The following is a 20,000-nucleotide window of genomic DNA, read 5'->3' as shown; positions in this document are numbered from 1 at the left end:
CCCTCTTCACTCCCTCTTTGTCATCCTTCCTTAACACATGCCCATACCATCTCAATCGTGACTCTTATCACCTCGGAAATCTTTTCTAAGTCTGCTCTTCCTCTTATTTCATCATTCTCCAATCTCTCAAGCAGTGATATTCCCATAATCCACCTCAGCATTCTCATCTCTGTTCTCTCAAGCTTTACTTCCTCTCTTCTTCAGAGCCTATGTTTCTGCTCCATACATCAACATTCGTCTTATCACTGCACTATAGATCTTGACTTTTAGCTTGATTGGAATTTTCTTAGCACATACTACTCCAGCTACATCTCTCTACTTCTCCCCATGCAGATTTAATCCTACTGTTGACTTCAGCCTTACATCCTCCCTCTTGGCTTTAAGTAGATCCTGAGTAATTAAACTTTTCTGCCTGTTTTATAATCTGGCCTCTTCTTTCTTAAATTACTATTCTGTTTCTATCTTCTCTACTACTCACCAAAACTTCTGTTTTATTTACATTCACTTTTAAACCACCCCTCTCTAGATTCCTGACTCTCCAACCCTTTTCTGTAGGTCCTCGTCATCTACAGCAGTAATCATCGGTGTACAACAACTCCCACAGCAATTCATTCCTGATCTCTTCACTCAATACATCCATGACCAGCACAAACAAAAATGGACTTCATGCTGACCCCTGGTGTAATCCAACCCTAACTTCAATGTTTTCTGTTTCCTCAACTGCTGTTATTACTTTTATGCTCATTTATCATTTACATTCATCTAACTAGCCGAACCAACTTTTTTTGGAATTTCCTCTTCCTCAAACACCAAAAACATCACTTCTAAGTCTATAAATGCATAATAAACGCTCCTGGTTTCCCTATAGCCTCTTTGAGGCATCCACCATCTCTCTCCTCATGAATCCATACTGCTGTTTCCCGATCTTTACAATCTCCCTTAACCTCTCATCCACTATCCTCTGTAAAACTATGGATTGAAATAGGCAGTTACATATAAGAGTTTTCAGAGGGGCAGGTTTCCAGTATATCGTGGATTTTTGGTATTTGTGGGTGGCTGTGGTCCCTATCCCCCTCAAATACTACAGGGGATCAACTGTAGACTATAAATGGAAATAAATTATCTCAACATTTAGATAAAATGATCTGGAGGTTGTAGTGATGAGTAAAATACGTAATTGCATGTGACAATTATTGTACTGAAGGGGAAGTTAGAAGTACCTTATGAAATAAATGGTAATGTAATCCCAGTACATATATAAAATCAAATGGGTGGTAACTTTAATAAACAATCTAAGACTGTTTTTTAAACTATTAAACTTTAAACATGCAATATTCAGTAACCTTTTAGATAAAACAAAACTGGAAGACATGCTCAGATTTTAAGTATCTCCTGAATTAAACAGAATCAGATAAGTTTCTAAATTTCTTAAATTAACTTTTAGTTTTCATAAATAAGCATGATTTAGAATTCCCTTTCTACAGATATATTAAAAAAACTTTTAAAAATATTATTACCATTAACCAATATGGTCAGAAGACAGTCAAAGAGTGGCTGGAGACGCTGATGTCCTGTAGTGATAATCTTATGAAATACAATAATCATAAGATCTGCATGTGTCCCTAGAAAAGAAAGTAGTGGTCATTTGTTGTACAGTTAATGTGATAAAAGAATACAAAGTGAAAAATGTAAATAAATTCCATTCTATAAAAACAAATTAATTTTACTTACAATGACATGACATTTGGTATGTTTGTAAGCCAAGACTGACTCATTCTCTCAAGAAAACTTATCTAAAGTCATTCACCCTGATAAGTATCAATCAACTAGATAGATCCCCCTTTATTCTGAACCACACACATCATTTACTGCCCTGGCCACCTAAGAGGAAACAAATTGGAGGGGCACTGGAGTAGAGCATGTACAACAGATTAAGATGTTCATATCTGTGGAACAAAGGAATACCAAAACTTCATATTTTTTATATGGCGTGCTGTATCAAAGCTATGGTCAAAATTCATTTACTTAAACTGAATCACTTCTCAAGTTTAATCAGCATGAAATGAAAAATTAATTTTTGTCCATTCCTTCTGGATTCCTTTCTTGACTTTCAGTACATGGTACTCGACATATGAAATTAATCTGTTCCGCGGGGCCTTCGTATCATGAGCTTTTCGTATCTTGAACCGCATTTTACATGTAAAAATGCCTAATCCGTTCCTCATGACCTAACAAAAAACACCCAGTAAATTATATTTCCAGGCTTACAACACATGTTCTAGGGTTATGACGCCGATCCGACGGAAGAAATATGACTCCAGAAAGGCAAAATACTGTACATACTTGAGTAATATTCAACTGCATGTAATGTTGAACCCCATTTTTACTGCATATATTAGGACTTTAGCATATGTTCCTTAGCAATAAGCCTAGCTTATGTTAACAGTTGCTACTGTAGCTTAGTCTATGATTCTGACATCTAAACCTAAGAAGCTAAAAGCTTAGAATATGCCAATAAAATGTATAAATAATCAGTATGTACTCATTTCAAATAATTATTAATTAATCATTAACTATAATACACAAACAAACAAACAAAAAACCTTCCAACCGTTTGTTTACATTCAGCACTTATGAGTACCGAAAGATCACCAAGCAATCACTTTTCCTTGCACACAGTAAGCCATAAATTTTCATTATCTCTCTTCAACTAATGAAACGACCAAACAGTATAATAACCATTCATTTCTATTCTTTATTCTATCTTCACCTAGTGGAGATACCGAGTTACTGACAGCTATAATGAAACATATACGTAATATTAAAACAGAAGAAGAATTCTAGAAAATACGTATTTGTTGGCTTCGATGATAGCAGTTCTGATTTATCTTGTATCTAATTCACAATTTTTTTTATTAAATGTATTGCATGTACTCATTTCAAATAATTATTAAGTAACCATTAACTATAATAAACAATCAAACCCCCCCCCCAAAGCTTCCAAACTTCTGTTTACATTCAGCACTTACGAGTAGCGAACGATCGTCAAGCAACTACTTTCACCTAACACACAGTACGTACAGTAATCAAATATTCATTATCTCTCTTCAACTACTGAAATTACCAAACAGTATAATAACCATTTATTTCTATTCTTTATTCTATCTTTACCTAATGTTTTTTTTTTTATTAAATGTATTGCATGAATAAGTTTTTCAATTTACAGCATCCTTTACCAATAAAATACATAGAGCACAAGGGGTAGACTGCTGACCAATAGGAGAGCACGATCTTATGGGGTGACTATGCATCAGAACCAATGGGAGGAGGTGGGAGGATGGTGGCGAGTTTACTCAGTTGGTGGCACGTGAGTTTTAAAATTGTTCTCGGTGGTCCGGGCAAATCTCGCGACTACAGCAACAACCTTTCGTAAACTGAACTATTTTCCTATGTAGAGCCAAAAAAAACTTTCTTTGTATTTGCTTTCATATCTCAAGTTTTTCGTAAGTAAGCCTTTCGTATGTCAAGGTACCACTGTACTATTTGCATATTAGCCAACCAGACATTCCACCTTCACAAGGAAGAACACAGAGATATTTTTTGTCATATTTTGAGAAGGAAGTAGGTTTTATATGTAATTTCATTAAACAAGGTATCTATTATCGTTTAGGGGGGGGGGGGCGGGAGGGGATTTCGGGAAGGGGGGGGGGGGGGGGTGGGGAGGTATGGGGTGGCCGGTGGGTGGGGGAGGTGCGGAAGGGGCACTACCTCTTTTTCTTAAGACTTCTGGCCGATGAAGAGGTTCCCGTCGTCCAGCCACCAGGCTAGGTCCTGCCTCACTCCTCCGTGAGAGACACTGGGAAGTGCGGTGGGTCTCTTGCCCAACTCTCCTTTAGCCTCCACTGAAGAAACCGCAGGTGAAGACGCCCGAGGGAGTAACTTCTCGAGAGACAACAGGTGACCAATCACGACTTGCCACTGCTGAGCTGGCTGCTCCTGTAGGGACAGGAACCGTCCGGCTGCCTCCCTGAACCTGCTGAACCGCGAGTCTGCGGGGAAGACTCGCCCTGCTACCGTATCGATCAGCATGCCCAGGTACTTCATCCTCTGTTGATCCCTGTCCTATAGCAACTGCGAGCGGGAGCTCGCCAGGACCAGCCAATCATCGAGATACCTCAGAAGACGTATCCCTACTGAGTGGGCCTAAGCCGACACCAGAGTGAACACTCGTGTGAACACCTGTGGGGCGGTTGAGAGACCGAGACACAGTGCCCTGAATTGATACACCGTCCCGTCGAGGATGAAGCAGAGGTACTTCCTGGAGGACTGGTGGATGGGTATCTGGAAATGCGCGTCCTTCAGGTCCACAGAAAGCATGAAGTTGTTCTACCTGATAGAATCGAGCACTGAGCGTGTCGTTTCCATCGTGAACCGAGTCTGGCGAACGAATCGGTTCAAGGGAGAGAGATCTATCACTGGGCGCCAGCCCCCCGATGACTTCTCCACAAGGAAAAGTCGGCTGCATAAGCCCGGTGATTGATCCTGTACGATCTCCACAGCTCGTTTGCTCAGCATGGCTTCCACTTCTTGCCGAAGCGCTACATCCCTCGCAGAACCGGAAGTACGCTGTAGACGGACCGGGTTGGAGGTGAGGGGTGGCCGTGACTCGAAGGGTAGTAGTAGGTATCCCTCCCGAAGGACATCCACTGTCCAGGTCTTGGCTCCGTAGCGCTGTCAAGTTGCCCAATGGCTCGCCAGGCACCACCCACTTCCGGCAGCAGGTGAAGGGGAACGCCGTCCCTAGTGTTTCCCCTTCTTTGACTTCTTCCCGGATCCTCCTCTGGAGAAGGAGGACTGGGAGGAGAGCTGACGGTCACTTCTTACCATAGTCGAAGAATGCATCTTTCCTCTCGGCTTCGACAAGGCCGTCGTCTTAGCCGCAGTGGCTCGAGGCTGCCCAGTCACCTTTGAGACTGCCGGGTGGATTAAGCGGTCACTGTCCTCAGTGCGCCGCTGCTCCACTGCAGCATCCACCATCTCTCTAGGGAAGAGAATGTGGGAATTCAGCACCAGTCCGTTTCTCCGACCCAAAGCTGACTCGTGCCCTGCCGACCTGGTCACTCGAGTGAGGACTGCGTCCCGACATCTCAGAACCAGGTTGGCCCACAGGTTGGCCGTCTGGTGGGCCAGGTAGGAGATAGCCCTACCTCCAGACTGGCACAGTCTCCCGAAAGCCGGGTCTCCTTCGGGAGTGACGTTTCCAGAGAAGGCCGCAACCTTGGACACTGTGAGGGACCACAGGTCCAGCCAGGAGACTGCTTGGAACGCTGCCATGACAGTCAACTCCAAGGCCAATGCCTCTTGCTGTGAGAACCAGACGTTCTCGGCCACCAGGTGTTGAAGAGACACACGGAGTTAGCCTAGCCGGCTCCGGGTTAACCTGTTTGGGCGGCAGCGGGTTCTCCAATGGCACGTAGAAGCGCCTCTGTCGCGGTAGAGGAGGGGGAAGCAGCTTGGACAACCTGCCAGACCAAAGCGATCCCTCCTGTCCGAAGACGAGAGAGTCCACTGGCCCAGCACGCTGTCGGCCAAGGCTGATCATGGCGCAGACCCACCAGTCGATCCTGGGTTCCCTCTTGGGACCCCAGAATGACTCCAGCCTAGATGTAGGCTCGGAGGGCGGGAGCAGCACTAATCCTTCCCCGAGGTCATTGTGCTAACGAATCAGCGCGATGACTTCAGCGAAAGACCTCTGGATCTCGGGAGTGACTGCGTCCTGAGGGTATGGACCGTCAAGTCCATCCGGAGAGAATGCCTCCTGAGACCCTCCTGCTTCCACAGAAGGAACCACGACAGACCCCTCTTGGTCTCAACCACTTGGGCATAGGGATAGATCTGGTCGGTCCCAAGACCATGCCAGGTACGTAGGCCCTCGAGAGCGATCGCTGGCCTGGCGAGAGTTGCTCGAGTGACTGCCACTAGTCTTCCGCTCCGTGCCTGGGTCCTAGCAGCGAGCTGGCTCGGCTGCCTGGACCCTGGCTGCACGGTCACCCGCGGGCGACCATACACTCTATACCTCACGCAAACGAGCGGCCCTGGCGTCTAGGCAGAACCTCTGGCGCCAGGCGAGGAGGTACCGGTATTAGCCAGTACCCCTCTGGTCACCATCTTCTTCTTCCTTGCAGAAGGAGAGACGGGCCCCATTCCCGAAGGAACAGGAGGACCAACAGAAGCCCCAACTGTCCCACCGGAGTGGGACAGACCCTTGGAGGTCTCTGAGCGAAACTTCTTAGGGGGGGAGGAGGCAACCTTCTTCTTCCTTAGCTGTGGGGCCTTGGAAGCCGAAGGGGAAGAGGTGGCTGACGAAGACGACGAAGAAGACGACGACGAAGACGACGACACCTTCCTCTTCTTCCTTTTCTTCTTCGTCAGCTTCCTCGGGACTGAGCTGGAGCAGTTGCCGAAGCAACAGGGTTCCAACAATGCACCTGTCCGGAGGACCTGCGGTGTGGGCAGACAACACCACGGGCTGGAGCGACGACGGCAGGAACTGGTACAGAAGCAGCAGCAATGGGAACTGGATGGAGGTACAGAAGCCAGCAACATCACCGGGTACTGGCGGCAGGTTCAAGCGGGGAGCTCTTGGGACACCAAAAGTCAAGGACTGGGGCAAGGGCAGCGAAACCAGGTGGCAGGGTGACCTCCCTCCTTGGCAAATGCGGTAGCGGAGCCTGGACTACAGCTGTCGGGGTAACCGTGGCCACGTGCTATGTATACACCAGGTGGGGAGGAGCAGCATAACCCGGCGTCGACACCGTTGTTGTGGTCGACGTCTCTGGTCCATGGGTAGACCGGCCGGATCCACACGCTGCTAGGTGGTACAGCAGCCCCTGAATGCTCGGTGGCCCAGGAGCCCAAGAGAGTACCAAACCTGTCCGAGATCGCCACCCGCGGCGCTAGGCGACCTGAGGAAGCAAAGGTCGGCTTAATAGAGGGGGTTTCCAATCGCCTAGGGGGGGAAATCTCCCACCCCGAGCGAACGGAAGACCCTGAATACAGCTGGATGCCGAGGTGTCGCGCGCCCTCCTCACACTCGACTGGTCAAGTGAAGAGAGGAACTGCGACACGCCCCCCGAAGGGGAAGGAGCCATACGCGGGAGCTGAGACAGAGGAAGGAAAGAGGAGGACGTGTCCATAACCAGAGGAGTCGCTGGAGAGCCCTCCGACAAATCCTTGGCCGGCTTACGCACCTTCTTCCTCCCCTCGTATCGCTCCCACTGCTCCCCCAACCACGATACACACAATTCACAAGTCTCGGTGCGAGAGCATATGCGCCCTCAGCACCGATTACATAAATCATGAGGGTCTACCTCGAAGATAGACCTAAAGGCGCCACGCCTACAGATCAGGGCACAATCTGCGGCTGGACGGGGGGGGGGGGGGGGGGGGGGGTGTCTCTCCGACTCGTGGGAATCCATTAAGTCATGATTCACGAGCAATAAACAAAAAAACACAAAGTACTTACAAGTTTCCACTCGCACAAGCACTCAGTAAAAGGGAAAGTAGTGAAAAGTAGGCTTTGTAACGAAGTAAACAAGCATACAACACAGCGAGCAGAGCGGTGAAAAGCACGTCTTGTTCCGATGGCGGCCGAAAGCAAAGTGGAGCTTCACCTCCCAGCTGGGCGGGACACCCGACTACCGGACAAGCAGTTAACTACCGAACCTCCTTGTTCAAAGCCTACGACCGTTCCAGCTGCCGCTGATTACATTCCATATGTTAAAGGACCGAGGGTTTGTATTACGTGTCGGAACAAACATGTTATTGTTATTATACAATTAAGTTTGTTCATACTTACCTGGCAGATATATATATAGCTGTATTTTCTGACGTCCGACAGAAATTTCAAAACTCGCGGCACACGCAGTGGGCAGCCAGGTGGTAGTACCCATTCCCGCCGCTGGGAGGCGGATATCAGGAACCATTCCCATTTTCTATTCATATTTTTATTAATTTAATGTCTCTGTCTCCTGAGGGGAGGAGGGCGGGCACTTTAATTGTATATTTCTGCCAGGTAAAGTATGAACAAACTTAATTGTATAATAACAATAACATTTTGTTCATGCCACTTACCTGACAGATATATATATAGCTGAATCCCACCTTCGGATGGTGGGGAAGAGACAGATAGGATTTTTAGGAAACTTAAATTAAGTAGATGATATACATCTTGGTTCCTTACCTGTTTGCAAAGTAGACTATGTGATTACTGTCACGTAAGGCTGCTTTTGCTTAATCACAGAGTTGCCAGCCAGGTGGAGACCTGTAGTGCTGGTGCGCTCTGGATGATCTGTCAACGGGTGCGAGACCTCAGCGTGACAAGACCATCGAGGCCATACAAATGAGGGCAACGAAGCAACTGACCACCACCTGACCAACTAATCACAAAAACCCCTTAAAACTAACTAAAGGATGGGAGATCTTCACATAAGACTCACCACAACCTAAAAACACAACAACCTAACCTAAACTAACTAAGGGATAGGGAAAGAGCTACTTCCGGACCCCAATACTGTGTCCGCAGAAACGTATTGGCCCCAGTGCATTACAATCGTCATAAATCGTTCTCACATCCCTTAGGTAATGTGAGGCGAAGACGGAGTTACTCCTCCAAAAGGTGCAATCAAGGATGTCCTTGATTGACATGTTCTTTTGGAAGGCAAGAGAGGTAGCGACGGCTCGTACTTCGTGCGCTTTACTCGGAAGAGGCTCAAATCAGTCTTCTGGAAGATGAAGAGCCTCCCGAATGGTGTCCCATTAGAAAAGAAAGCAACAGCCGTTCTTCGATAAAGGTAACACTCTGGTCTCTTCACAGAGCACCAGAGGTTACCTGAGGGGACCTCTTACCTCTTTCGTTCTATGCACGTAGAACTTGAGAGCCCTGACGGGCACAGGACTCTCTCTGGTTCTTGGCCCACCAGACTTGACATACCCTTGATCTCGAAAGTCTTCGGCCAAGGGTTCGAAGGATTTTCATTCTTCGCCAAGAAAAGTTGGGTTCACGAGCAGACAGCATTGTCCCCTTTGAATCCCATTAACTTGCTAAACGCTTGAATTTCACTAACTCTCTTAGCCGTCGCAAGAGAAGTTAGGAAAAGAGCCTTCCTTGTCAGGTTCGAAGAGACGCTGCCTGAAGCGGTTCGAAAGTGCTCGACATAAGGAATTTAAGGACTACATCCAGGTTCCATGATGGAGGTCTCATTTGAGGAACCTTCGAGGTCTCGAAAGACTTTAAAAGGTCATGAATATCCTTGTTGTCAGACAGGTCGAGGCCTCTGTGCCTAAAACCGCTGACAACATGCTTTTATATCCCTTGATGGTAGGGATCGCTAATTTCTGCACATTCCTGAGAAAGAGCAGAAAATCAGCTATCTGGTTCACAGAGGTCGAGGAAGAGGAAAACTCCCTCCTTTTTACACCATGCCCTGAAGGAAGCCCACTTCGATTGGTAAACAGCTCTTGTGGAAGCACGTCTCGCATGTGCGATTGCTCTCGCAGCTGCTTTCGAAAAACCTCTCGCTCTGGCCAACTTTTCGATAGTCTGAACGCAGTCAGACCCAGAGCAGAGAGGTTTTGGTGAAACCTCGAAACCGAAGTGAGGCTGTTTGAGTAGATCTTTCCTCCAGGGCAATGTCCTTGGAAAGTCTACAAGGAAAGACATGACCTCTGTGAACCATTCTCTCGCTGGCCACATCGGCAAGGGCGATCAGGGCCCACCAGGGTTAACCTCGTCCCTTCCGAGGGCCGGCCGCCCCCCAAACTTCCTCATGACTTCCCCCGCCCAGAATCTTGAATGGTGGGAAGGCGTACAGGTCTAGACCGTCCAATTCCAAAGCAACGCGTCTACAGCGATCGCTTCTGGATCCAGGACCGAGCAGTAAAGAGGAAGTCTCTTGGTCCTTGACGTTGCGAATAAGTCGACCAGTGGACGTCCCCACAACGTCCACAGTCTCGACAAACGTCTTCGTTCAAGGTCCATTCCGTCGGTAGGACTTGGTCCCGACGACTGAGAAGGTCTGCCCTGACGTTTTGCACTCCTGCAATGAATCTCGTCAGGATAGTCACCTTTTTTCTCTTTGCCCACAGCAGAATCTCTCTCACTAGGGAAAACAACGTTCTGGAGTGTGTTCCTCCCTGGTTTTTAAATAAGCGAGTGCTGTGGTATTGTCCGAGTTTATCTGAACAATCTTGTTCTCCAAACTCTTTTCGAAGAACTGCAGGGACAGAAATACTGCTGCCAGTTCTTTGACATTTATATGCCAGGCTACCTGTTCCCCTCTCCAGGAGCCTGACACTTCCTTCCCCCCTAGTGTTGCTCCCCATCCTGTGATGGAAGCGTCTGAAAACAACACTAAGTCGGGGGGGGCTCAGAAGACTTAGGGACACGCCCTCTTGAAGCTTCTGAGGGTCCAACCACCATCTTAGGTGGTTCTTGATTGGAAGCGATATTCTCAATATGGCATTGAGATCGTCCTTGGCCTTACCACTCGTCCGCAAGGAAAAATTGGAGAGGCCTGATGTGCAGTCTTCCCAAGGAAACAAACCTTTCTAGCGAGGAAATGGTCCCAGCAGACTCATCCATTCCCTCGCCGAGCAAGTCTCTTTCCTTAGAAGGCTGAGATCTTTTCTAAGCCTAGCCGCTGACGTTCCTGGGACGGAAACGCTCGAAAAGCCACTGAATCCATCTGAATCCCCAGATACACGATGGACTGTGTTGGGGTCAGATGCGACTTTTCGAGGTTGACCAGAAGTCCCAGGGACTTCGCTAAGGCTAAAGTGAACTGCAAGTCCTTCAGACACTTCTCTCTCGACGACGCTCTGATCAGCCAGTCGTCGAGGTACAGGGAAACTCTTATTCCCGAAGAGTGTAGCCACCTCGCTACGTTCTTCATTACTACTGTGAACACCATCGGAGCGTGGTCAGTCGAAGCACATAGCTCTGAACTGCCATACTTTGTTGTCTAAGACAAACCTTAGATACTTTCTTGAAAGAGGGTGGATCGGGATGTGAAAGTACGCGTCCTGCAAGTCTAAGGATACCATCCAGTCGCCCGGTCTCAACGCTCCCAGAACAGAATGAGGCGTCTCCATCGTGAATTTAGTTCTTTTCCACGAAAAGATTGAGCCTGCTTACATCTAGAAACTGGACGCCAACCTGACGACTGCTTCGGTACTAGGAAGATTCTGTTGTAAAAACCTGGAGACCCAGGTCCGCGACTTGTTCCACCGCTCTTTCGGTCGATCATCTGCTGCATGAGATCGAACAATACTTTCTTCTTTTCTCCCTGGTAGGATGGAGAAAGGTCTCTGGGAGTCGTAGAAAGAGGAGGAAGATCTAAAAAAGGGGATCTTGTACCCCTGCTCCACGATCTTGAGGGACCAAGAGTCCGTGTCTCTCTCTCTCCACGCTCCCGCAAAAAACTTCAGTCTGGCTCCGACTGGTGCTGAAGGACATGCTTCTCACTTGGAAGGCTTTGGCTTAAAGGAAGCTCTTCCTCGTGAAAAACCCTCCCTCCCTCCCTGAGGGCAGCTGCTCTCGGAGGGGGGAGCCCCACGAAAAGGGCGGCTTTCCTTACTTCTTCGGCGGTTCGAAAACCGCAGCTGAAGAGGGTGAAGGTACGGTCTGACCGTCTTGTAGACTGGGCCAAAAGGTCCTGAGTTGCCTTCTCTTGTCAAGCTGTTCGTCAGGTCCTTTACCAAAGTCTGGGGGAAGAGATGGTTCGAAGAGGCGAAAAACAGCAAATCCGCTTTCTGAGCTGGAGTCACCGAACGAGCTGTGAAGTTGCACAGCAAAGCTCTCTTTTTTAATAAAGCCGTTCCAAAATGAGATACGAGCTCCTCCGAACCATCCCTGACGGCTTTGTCCATACATGCTAACACGCTGGACAGCTCCCCCAGACTGAGAGATTCTGGGCTTCTCGCTTGCAGATCCAGAACTCCCAAACACCAGTCAAGGAAGTTGAACACTTCCAGCGTCCTGAGCAGACCCTTCAAATGATGGTCAGTCTCCGACGCGGTCCAGGTTACCTTAGCAGAGGGTAAAAAAAGCGACCTCCTCTGCAAATCCACTAGGCTGGAGAAATCTCCTTGAGCCGAAGAAGGGATACGAACTCCCACTTCATATTTGGTTCTATACCAAAATGGCCCCCTTTTCCACTAAGTCTAGTTGGAGGCAAGGCGAAGGTCGTCTTGCCTTGGTCTCTCCTTCGTACCATCCAATCCTGGAGCTTTTTAAAAGCACGTTTCGTTGAGAGAGAAGTTTTCATCTCTACAAACTCCGGGGTTTTTCCAGTTTTAGATGAAGAAAACAAAAAAACTGCGAAAGGAGGAGACTTGGGAGCTGCGGGCTGAAATTTGTCTTCAAAAGAAGAACGCAAGAGTCGTACGAGGACTTTATAGTCCGAGATAGACGGGGCTGCAGCAGGTTCCTCTTCAACCGATTCAGCCGAACTACTTAGCTCTCCTTCTTCTCTAAACGGAAGAGGAGACCGTCTGTCAGGAGAGGGCGTCCTAATGTCAGGTCTTGGCTTGATCAAAGGACCCTATCCTTGCTAGAGGCAGCCTTATTTCGGCTGTCTTCTTTATGGACGCTTACTGCTCGATGAAGGTTAGAGCGTCCTGAGGAGGACGAGCGTCCTCAGCGCCTTCCGCAGCAGTCTCACCTGCCCGAGAAGCGTCCTTACATTTCTTCTTCGCTGGCATACGTGCCTGTGCGCGTAAACTAGCGTCTGGGGGTGGGGGTACGACTTCTTGGTCAGAATCCCCAAAAACGTCTGAAAGGCGGCTGAACGTCTGGCGAGCTCCTGCCAAGCGTCCTGCCAAGCGTCCTGGTGAGCGTCCTGCCAAGCGTCCTGTCTAGCGTCCTGGCGAGCGTCCTGACGAACGTCCTGCCTAGCGTCCTGCCAAGCGTTCTGACGAACGTCCTGCCTAGCGTCCTGCCAAGCGTCCTGACCGAGCGTCTTGACAGTCCTGACGAGTCCTGCCGAACGTCCTGCCGAACGTCCTCGTACAGAGCGTCCTCCTCAAAGCGTCCTGACGTAACGTCCTTCTAGGAGGACGGAACGAGATCGGCGAATCGCCGAAGGAGAAGCGATCGGCGAACGAGACGAAGTAGGTGAAGGAGAAGGAGACTGCTTAGTCCTCTTGACAGGCAGTCTAAGGTCCTCCTCCGCTTAGGCTCGACTGCTGCTGGGCGAGTCCTCTGAGCATAAGCAAGGATAGCTGGTCCTGAAGGGACAAAAGAATGTTCTTCGTTGGGGAAGAATGAACAGAGGAAGCAGGACTGATCCTGTGAGGAATGAGACGAGGGGCGAGGGGACGCCTCCTTCCTTCTCACAGGTACAGCTACCTGCTTCTCAGGTATACGCGCCTGTGCACGCAACCTAGCGTCCTCATCGGAGGAGATCCTACCTCTCTTCTGAGGCGGAAAAAAACGTCATACGCGTCCTCCGACGAAAGCGGCGAAAGAGGACGTGAAGCGTCCTCCGCAACGAAAACGTCCTTTTCAAAGGACGAGAGTACTCTCCGAGCGCTCCACCCTTGCTGCGGGGAGGGACGCTTCGGAGGCGAAAAGCAAAACTCTTTCAGGACGCGCGCTCGTGCACGGTCCTTGGCAGCCTGGGTCTTTGCTACAGGGCCTGCCGAAGGGACGCCAGATCGGTGGGAAAGCCCCCGTAACCCTCTTGCGGGCTTTCGACATACCTACTCCCTGGGTCTTGGGAGTCTGATAGAGGTCTAGGCCTAGAGGCATTATGGGGCCGATCTGACGCCCCCTCCACAACACTGGGGGCACGATCACACACACTTGCACCGAGCCAGTTTCTAAGGCTTTCACTTTGGTCTCCAGAGTGCGAAGAGACTCCAAAATCAGAGAGAGAGCATTCGCTTCTCCCGACAACAGAATCAGAGCCCGAAGGCAACACAGGTTTAGGGTTGTAAACACTACAGGTGTTAATGCAGGAGAGATGTTAGCCTTACCTTTGGAAGAAGAAAACCACTCCTGGAGGAAGACCTCCTGATCCTATCGCGCTCCAATTTAAGGCGATAGGACTCTTATACTCTCCATTCATCATCGGTCAATTTCTCACATTCATTGCACCGATTATCAATCAAACAATTAAGCCCCCTACAACTCATACATACTGTGTGGGGGTCACCGATGCTTTCGGTAGCCTCACCTTACAATCAGCCCTCACACACACTCTGAAACTCACAACACTTGATCCCAGACATATCTTATATAGAAAAGTCAAATCCAAAATCAAAAAAAAACGGTCCACTATCGCGCATGCCAATTCAACAAATCCAATTCAAATACCCAAAAAAAAAAAATCAAATCAGATACTTAAAAGCGAGTCAATTTCCAAAAAATCCTGAGCAGAGGTCTGTAAACAGATGTTTACCGACGGCGACAGAAAAAAATATGAATAGAAAATGGGAATGGTTCCTGATGATCATCGCCATCCCAGCGGCGGGAATGGGCGGTACTAACCAACCTTGGACCGGCCCCACTGCGGTGTCCGCCGCGGTTTTTGAAATTTCGTGGAGGACGTCAGAAAATATAGCTATATATATATCTGTCAGGTAAGTGGCATGAACAAACAATTTTGTCCTAATACCTATTTTGACCAACATAGGTGTGTTACTCACTTATCTAAGTAGTAACAAAAAAACTGCAATAAGAAAAATAGAAAAGGAGCCTCTCAAGATTAATGCCCACAGAAGCAGCAAAATAACCTTTAAAGAGACTTGTTTAAAAGAGGGTCTCTTACCCAAAAATCCGAAAACCTATATATACAGAGGTGGAATTAATGTCAGTGAAGATAATAAAGTTTCATGAATATTGGTTTTTCAAAATAAAATACCTATCATAAAACCTCATAGGTCAAAAATATTATAAGAAAATGGAATAAGCTATGAATCACACCTACATAATTAAATACTCATAATTAATGCCAAGATCACTTTAGCTATAATAGTACATACTAAATTCTTGAAGGCATTTTCACTATATAAATGTTTTAGGTTATCTTGAGACTGATCAGTGCACTTACCAGTAAAAACGGGTATGTCCATGGGTACAGAAGCTGTATAGGGTTTGTTCAAACGGACTCCAAAGTTCCTCTCGCCACTAAGTAGTAAGAGGATGAAAACACCAATATGCATAAGTCCTACCCTGGCTGTAAAGTAATTTCAAAAATATTTAAGAACAGTAAGTAAAACATGGAAAATATGAGATATATAAAGGACTCACTAACATATCTCCAGCAGGAACTTGAAAACATTATTAAAGAAATATGATTTACTTATAAAAAAAGTCATTACTAATGCCAAAGGGGATTTAACATCTATAGACATTTCTAAACATTCCAGTCATTACTATAAAAAGTAATTAAGACACTAAATGAAGAATGGAAGAAAGCACAATTTACATAATAAAAATAAAATACATTCCAATGCTCTTTCCCTAGAATTTCACAGTATTGTACTGGTTCAACTATTTATCATTAATATTAATAATACATAACATAAAATTCTGTGACACTGTACTACAGTAACCAATTTTGATTCAAAACTTAAACATCACCTTTATTTCTGTCAATTATAAATGTTCACCTCCATTTCCACTTTATTTTTACCTATACCTTCTTTACTACCGTTAAAATTGTTAACAAATTAACCCTTAAACACCAAAGCGGTATTTTAAAAATCGTCTCCCGTATGCCGGCAGCGTTCGTGAGTGAGCGCCGAGGCGGAAAAAACGTTTTTTTCAAAAAATCACAGCACGCTTAGTTTTCAAGATTAAGAGTTCATTTTTGGCTCCTTTTTTTGTCATTGCCTGAAGTTTAGTATGCAACCATCAGAAATGAAAAAATATCATTATCATATATATATAAATATTGGGATATAGGACAGTGCAAAAAAAAATTTCATATATAATTGTATACAAATCGCGCTGTGAGCAAAACGGTTAAAGCTAACAAGTTAATTTTTTTCTGTTGTATTGTACACTAAATTTTGATCATTTTGGTAAATAACACATTGTAAAATGATCAAGGCAATACAGAGAAAATATTATCACAAAATGATGCATGAATAGGTAACACGCAGACGTAAAAAAAAAGCGGTTTTCAAAAATTCACCATAAATCGAAATATAGTGCTAGAGACTTCCCGTTTGTTGCAAAGTGAAGGTAATTGTTTGAATATTACTAGACTGTAAGTGTTGTAGCTTACAATTGCAGTTTTCGACCATTTTGGTCGAGTTAAAGTTGACCGAAGGACGAATTTTTTCTATTTGTCGTTATTTATATGAAAATATTTCAAAACTGATAAAAGCTACAACCATGGGTTGTTTAAAGTTGGATTCTACATAAAATTGTGCACATTTTCATATACAAAACTTTATGTAACGGCTAATATAAAATGGTGCAAACATTACGACAATCGGACGAAAAAATTTATGATTTTTTCAGAAAAGTTACCGCGCGGATGTAAGGAAAAAGTTTATTTCATAAATTCACCATAAATCAAAATATTGTGCTAGAGACTTCCAATTTGTTGCAAAATAAAGGTAAATTATTGAATATTACTAGAATGTAATAGTTTTAGCTTACAATTACGTTTATTTTACCATTTCGGTCGAGTCAAAGTTGACCGAATGTTTAAATATTGGCACTTATTGTTATTTATATGAAAATATTTCAAAACTGGTAAAAGATACAACCATGGGTTGTTTTTAAGTTGTATTCTACATGAAATTGCATACATTTTCATATATAAAACTTTATGCAACGGCTAATTTAAAATGGTGCAAACATTACGACAATCGCATGAAAAAATTCTTGATTGTTTTCGGAAGAGTTACCGCCCGGACATAAGGAAAATGTTTTTTTTTCAGAAATTCACCATAAATCAAAATATTGTGCTAGAGACTTCCAATTTGTTGCAAAATAAAGGTAAATAATTGAATATTACTAAACTGTAAGAGTTTTAACTTACAATTCCGTTTTTTTACCATTTCGGTCGAGACAAAGTTGACTGAAGGTTGATATTTTGGCACTTATCATTATTTATATGAAAATATTTCAAAACTGAAAAAAGCTACAACCATGGATTGTTTTTTGTTGTATTCTACATGAAATTGCACACATTTCCATATATAAAACTTTATGTAATGGCTAATTTAAAATGGTGCAAACATTACGACAATCGGACGTTATGATTTTTTCGGAAGAGTTACCGTGCAGATGTAAAGAAAAAGTTTTTTCATAAATTCACCATAAATCGAAATATTGTGCTAGAGACTTCCAATTTGTTGAAAAATGAAGGTAAATAATTGAATATTACTAGAATATATGAGTTTTAGCTTACAGTTGCGTTTTTTTACCATTTCGGTCGAGTCAAAGTTGACTGAAGGTTGAAATTTTGGCACATCGTTATTTACATAAAAATATTTCAAAACTGATAAAAGCTACAACCATGAGTTGTTTTTAGTTGTATTCTACATGAAATTGCGCACATTTTCATATGTAATACTCCATGTAACAGCTAATTTAAAATGGTGCAAAAATTATGTCAATGTGACGAAATAATTTCCGAGATGTGTCGCTGATGTTTTTTAGTGCGAGAAGAAAGAAATTCGCGCTTGTGTGCCTGGGTAACGATTGTAAACAAAACAACGCCTTGATCCGTGAGCTCCCAGCATCCCCCAAGGCGCGTAATTCAAAAGTTTTCGCCTGGTAGGCCTTTAAGGGGACCGTCCGCTATGGCGGATGACATGTCAACTTGAAAAAATAAAAAATCGAGTTATTACTTGTATCTATGCAGAAACATGCCGTGCATGTTTTCCAGAAGTTTCAGCCAATTATTTTCACAAATAATGAAGATATAGCGTCGTCTGTATGACTTGAGTTTGACAGAATCGTTTTTGCGTGTTTATTTTTGCATATATACAGCGATTTTTTAAGATTTTTTTTCGAAATTCTCATACATCCTGGCCTTCGCTAATTTTGCTAGCCATAGTTGCTGAGTAGCCTTCTTGATCTTAGGTAACTTCAGCATTGCTATAAGTTCACTAAGAAGTTATAAAAACAACGTAAATAGCTAGTAACCAAACGCAAGTGCCTACGTGCGTGTAACTGCTTTGACGTCTGTGGCGTAACTGAGTCATTCTCCGAGTCTCGCCTATGAATAACCGCTCTGAGCAGCTCGCTTCTCACCCAGTGTCACAGTACCTTTCATACTGTGACACTGGGTGAGAAGCGAGCTGCTTAGAGCGGTTATTTATAGGCGAGACTCGGAGAATGACTCAGTTACGCCACAGACGTCAAAGCAGTTACACGCACGTAGGCACTTGCGTGTTACTAGCTATTTACGTTGTTTTTATAACTTCTTAGTGAACTTATAGCAATGCCGAAGTTACCTAAGATCAAGAAGGCTACTCAGCAACTATGGCTAGCAAAATTAGCGAAGGCCAGAGTGTGCTGAAAGAAAAACACGAAAATTAATTTTTTTCAGCTGCCCTCATTGTCTCATGTCTCGCCGTCAACATCATTATCTGGTGTCACGCTGAGGGTATTAACACCACTTTTAGGGGTAGGACCACGATCCTTGATGTAGAACTCAACAATAAAAGTACAAATAAAGTAATTATAATAATGTTGTTTTGACTTTTATAAGAAAAAAGCGAAAATTTACATAGCAAATCTTTGGGAGCTCATAACTCAAAAACATACTTATGCGCATGTCGGTAACCATTACTCGGTTATTTATTATCCAATTTTAGAGAGAAAGATATCAATGGAAAGAGGAATAAAAATCCCATAATTCTGTGTGACAGAATATTGATTTCTTTTTTTTCTTTTTTTTTTTAGAAATTTTTGAGTGTCTAGACTAAAAAAAAAGAAAAAAAATTCATAAAAAATAAAAAAATTAAAAAATCAAAATTCTGTCACAAAGAATTGTTCCGTATATAAAGAAGTTTTTATGGTATGATTTTCAATACAACTGATGTCATATTAGCGGAGAAAACTCTACCAATTATTTTTTTTTAAATCATGATTTTTGCTAATAAAACGAAGTTTTTGATCAAAGACTTTTGAAACTTTTTATATGATGAAGGTATTATATATATCTAAAACATATATGAAAATGATGTATTTTGCGTAAAAAATAAAAAAAATAAGACATCATAGCGGACGGTCCCCTTAATTATTTTTCCGTGAATTTAAAAAAAAAAAATTTATATCGACGTACCATACGTCTAATCGGTACCCAACAGATAATTTATATCGACGTTTAATACGTCCAATCGGCGTTAAAGGGTTAAAAGATAAATACATATTTATATAAACAAAATGCAACAAACAGAGGTATTGTGTGGAGGTATCTGATTCTTTTCAACAAACAGAAGTATTGTGTGGAGGTATCTGATTCTTTTCCCCTTCACCAGTAAGAAAACACTGAAATTTTCTTCAAACTAATTTTTTTATACAAACTATTATAATTATTCAGATGTGCACCATGAAATCATCACTAACACTTATGTACCTCTTAAAAGTAAAAACCAGCAGTTAGCTAGTATCACTGAATATTTGTGGGCAGATAGTAGTTTCAGGCAACTGTAAGTCCCATCATTCCCACCAACTGATCACTGTGCTACAAAAAATTAGGAGGAATAGGTGCAGAACCCACATTAGACAAAATGGATCAGTATGAAAAAGGAACATACAGGTGAGAAATTTGAGCTGTTAAGGACCCAAAAACTGCCAACAGGATACTTGTAAGATCCATAAGAAAGTTTCTTTGGGCTGATCTCCATTATCAGATCTCATGTCTTTCAAAAACATTCAGGAAGCTGGGCCTAGAGACAAAAAATCCTGATTTGCAAAAGTAACTTTAAGTAGTTTGTATTTTGTATGCATTACTATGAGTTAATAT

At 44.2% G+C, this 20,000-nt stretch overlaps 2 protein-coding genes across 3 annotated transcripts in view; one reads left to right on the top strand and one right to left on the bottom strand.

The window, feature by feature from the left end:
* LOC135221772 (protein HID1-like) overlaps positions 1–15,234 on the bottom strand; it is a 63,562-nt gene extending 48,328 nt beyond the window's left edge. Inside the window, exons 1-2 of the mRNA XM_064259595.1 lie at positions 15,114–15,234; positions 1,518–1,622 (exon numbers count right to left, since the gene is read on the bottom strand). Of these exons, the coding sequence (XP_064115665.1) occupies positions 1,518–1,622; positions 15,114–15,225 (217 nt within the window). The 5' untranslated portion in view covers positions 15,226–15,234. The remainder of the gene's footprint in view (positions 1–1,517; positions 1,623–15,113) is intronic.
* The window catches only part of LOC135221776 (protein HID1-like), a 476,459-nt gene that overhangs the window by 341,899 nt on the left and 114,560 nt on the right, over positions 1–20,000 (top strand). The gene's annotated exons all lie outside the window — the stretch shown is intronic.

The sequence above is a fragment of the Macrobrachium nipponense genome, chromosome 20 (assembly GCF_015104395.2).
Source record: "Macrobrachium nipponense isolate FS-2020 chromosome 20, ASM1510439v2, whole genome shotgun sequence".
Lineage (NCBI taxonomy): Eukaryota > Metazoa > Arthropoda > Malacostraca > Decapoda > Palaemonidae > Macrobrachium > Macrobrachium nipponense.
The sequence above is the reverse complement of the archived record's forward strand: the minus strand, read 5'-3'. Positions and strand labels throughout refer to the sequence as shown.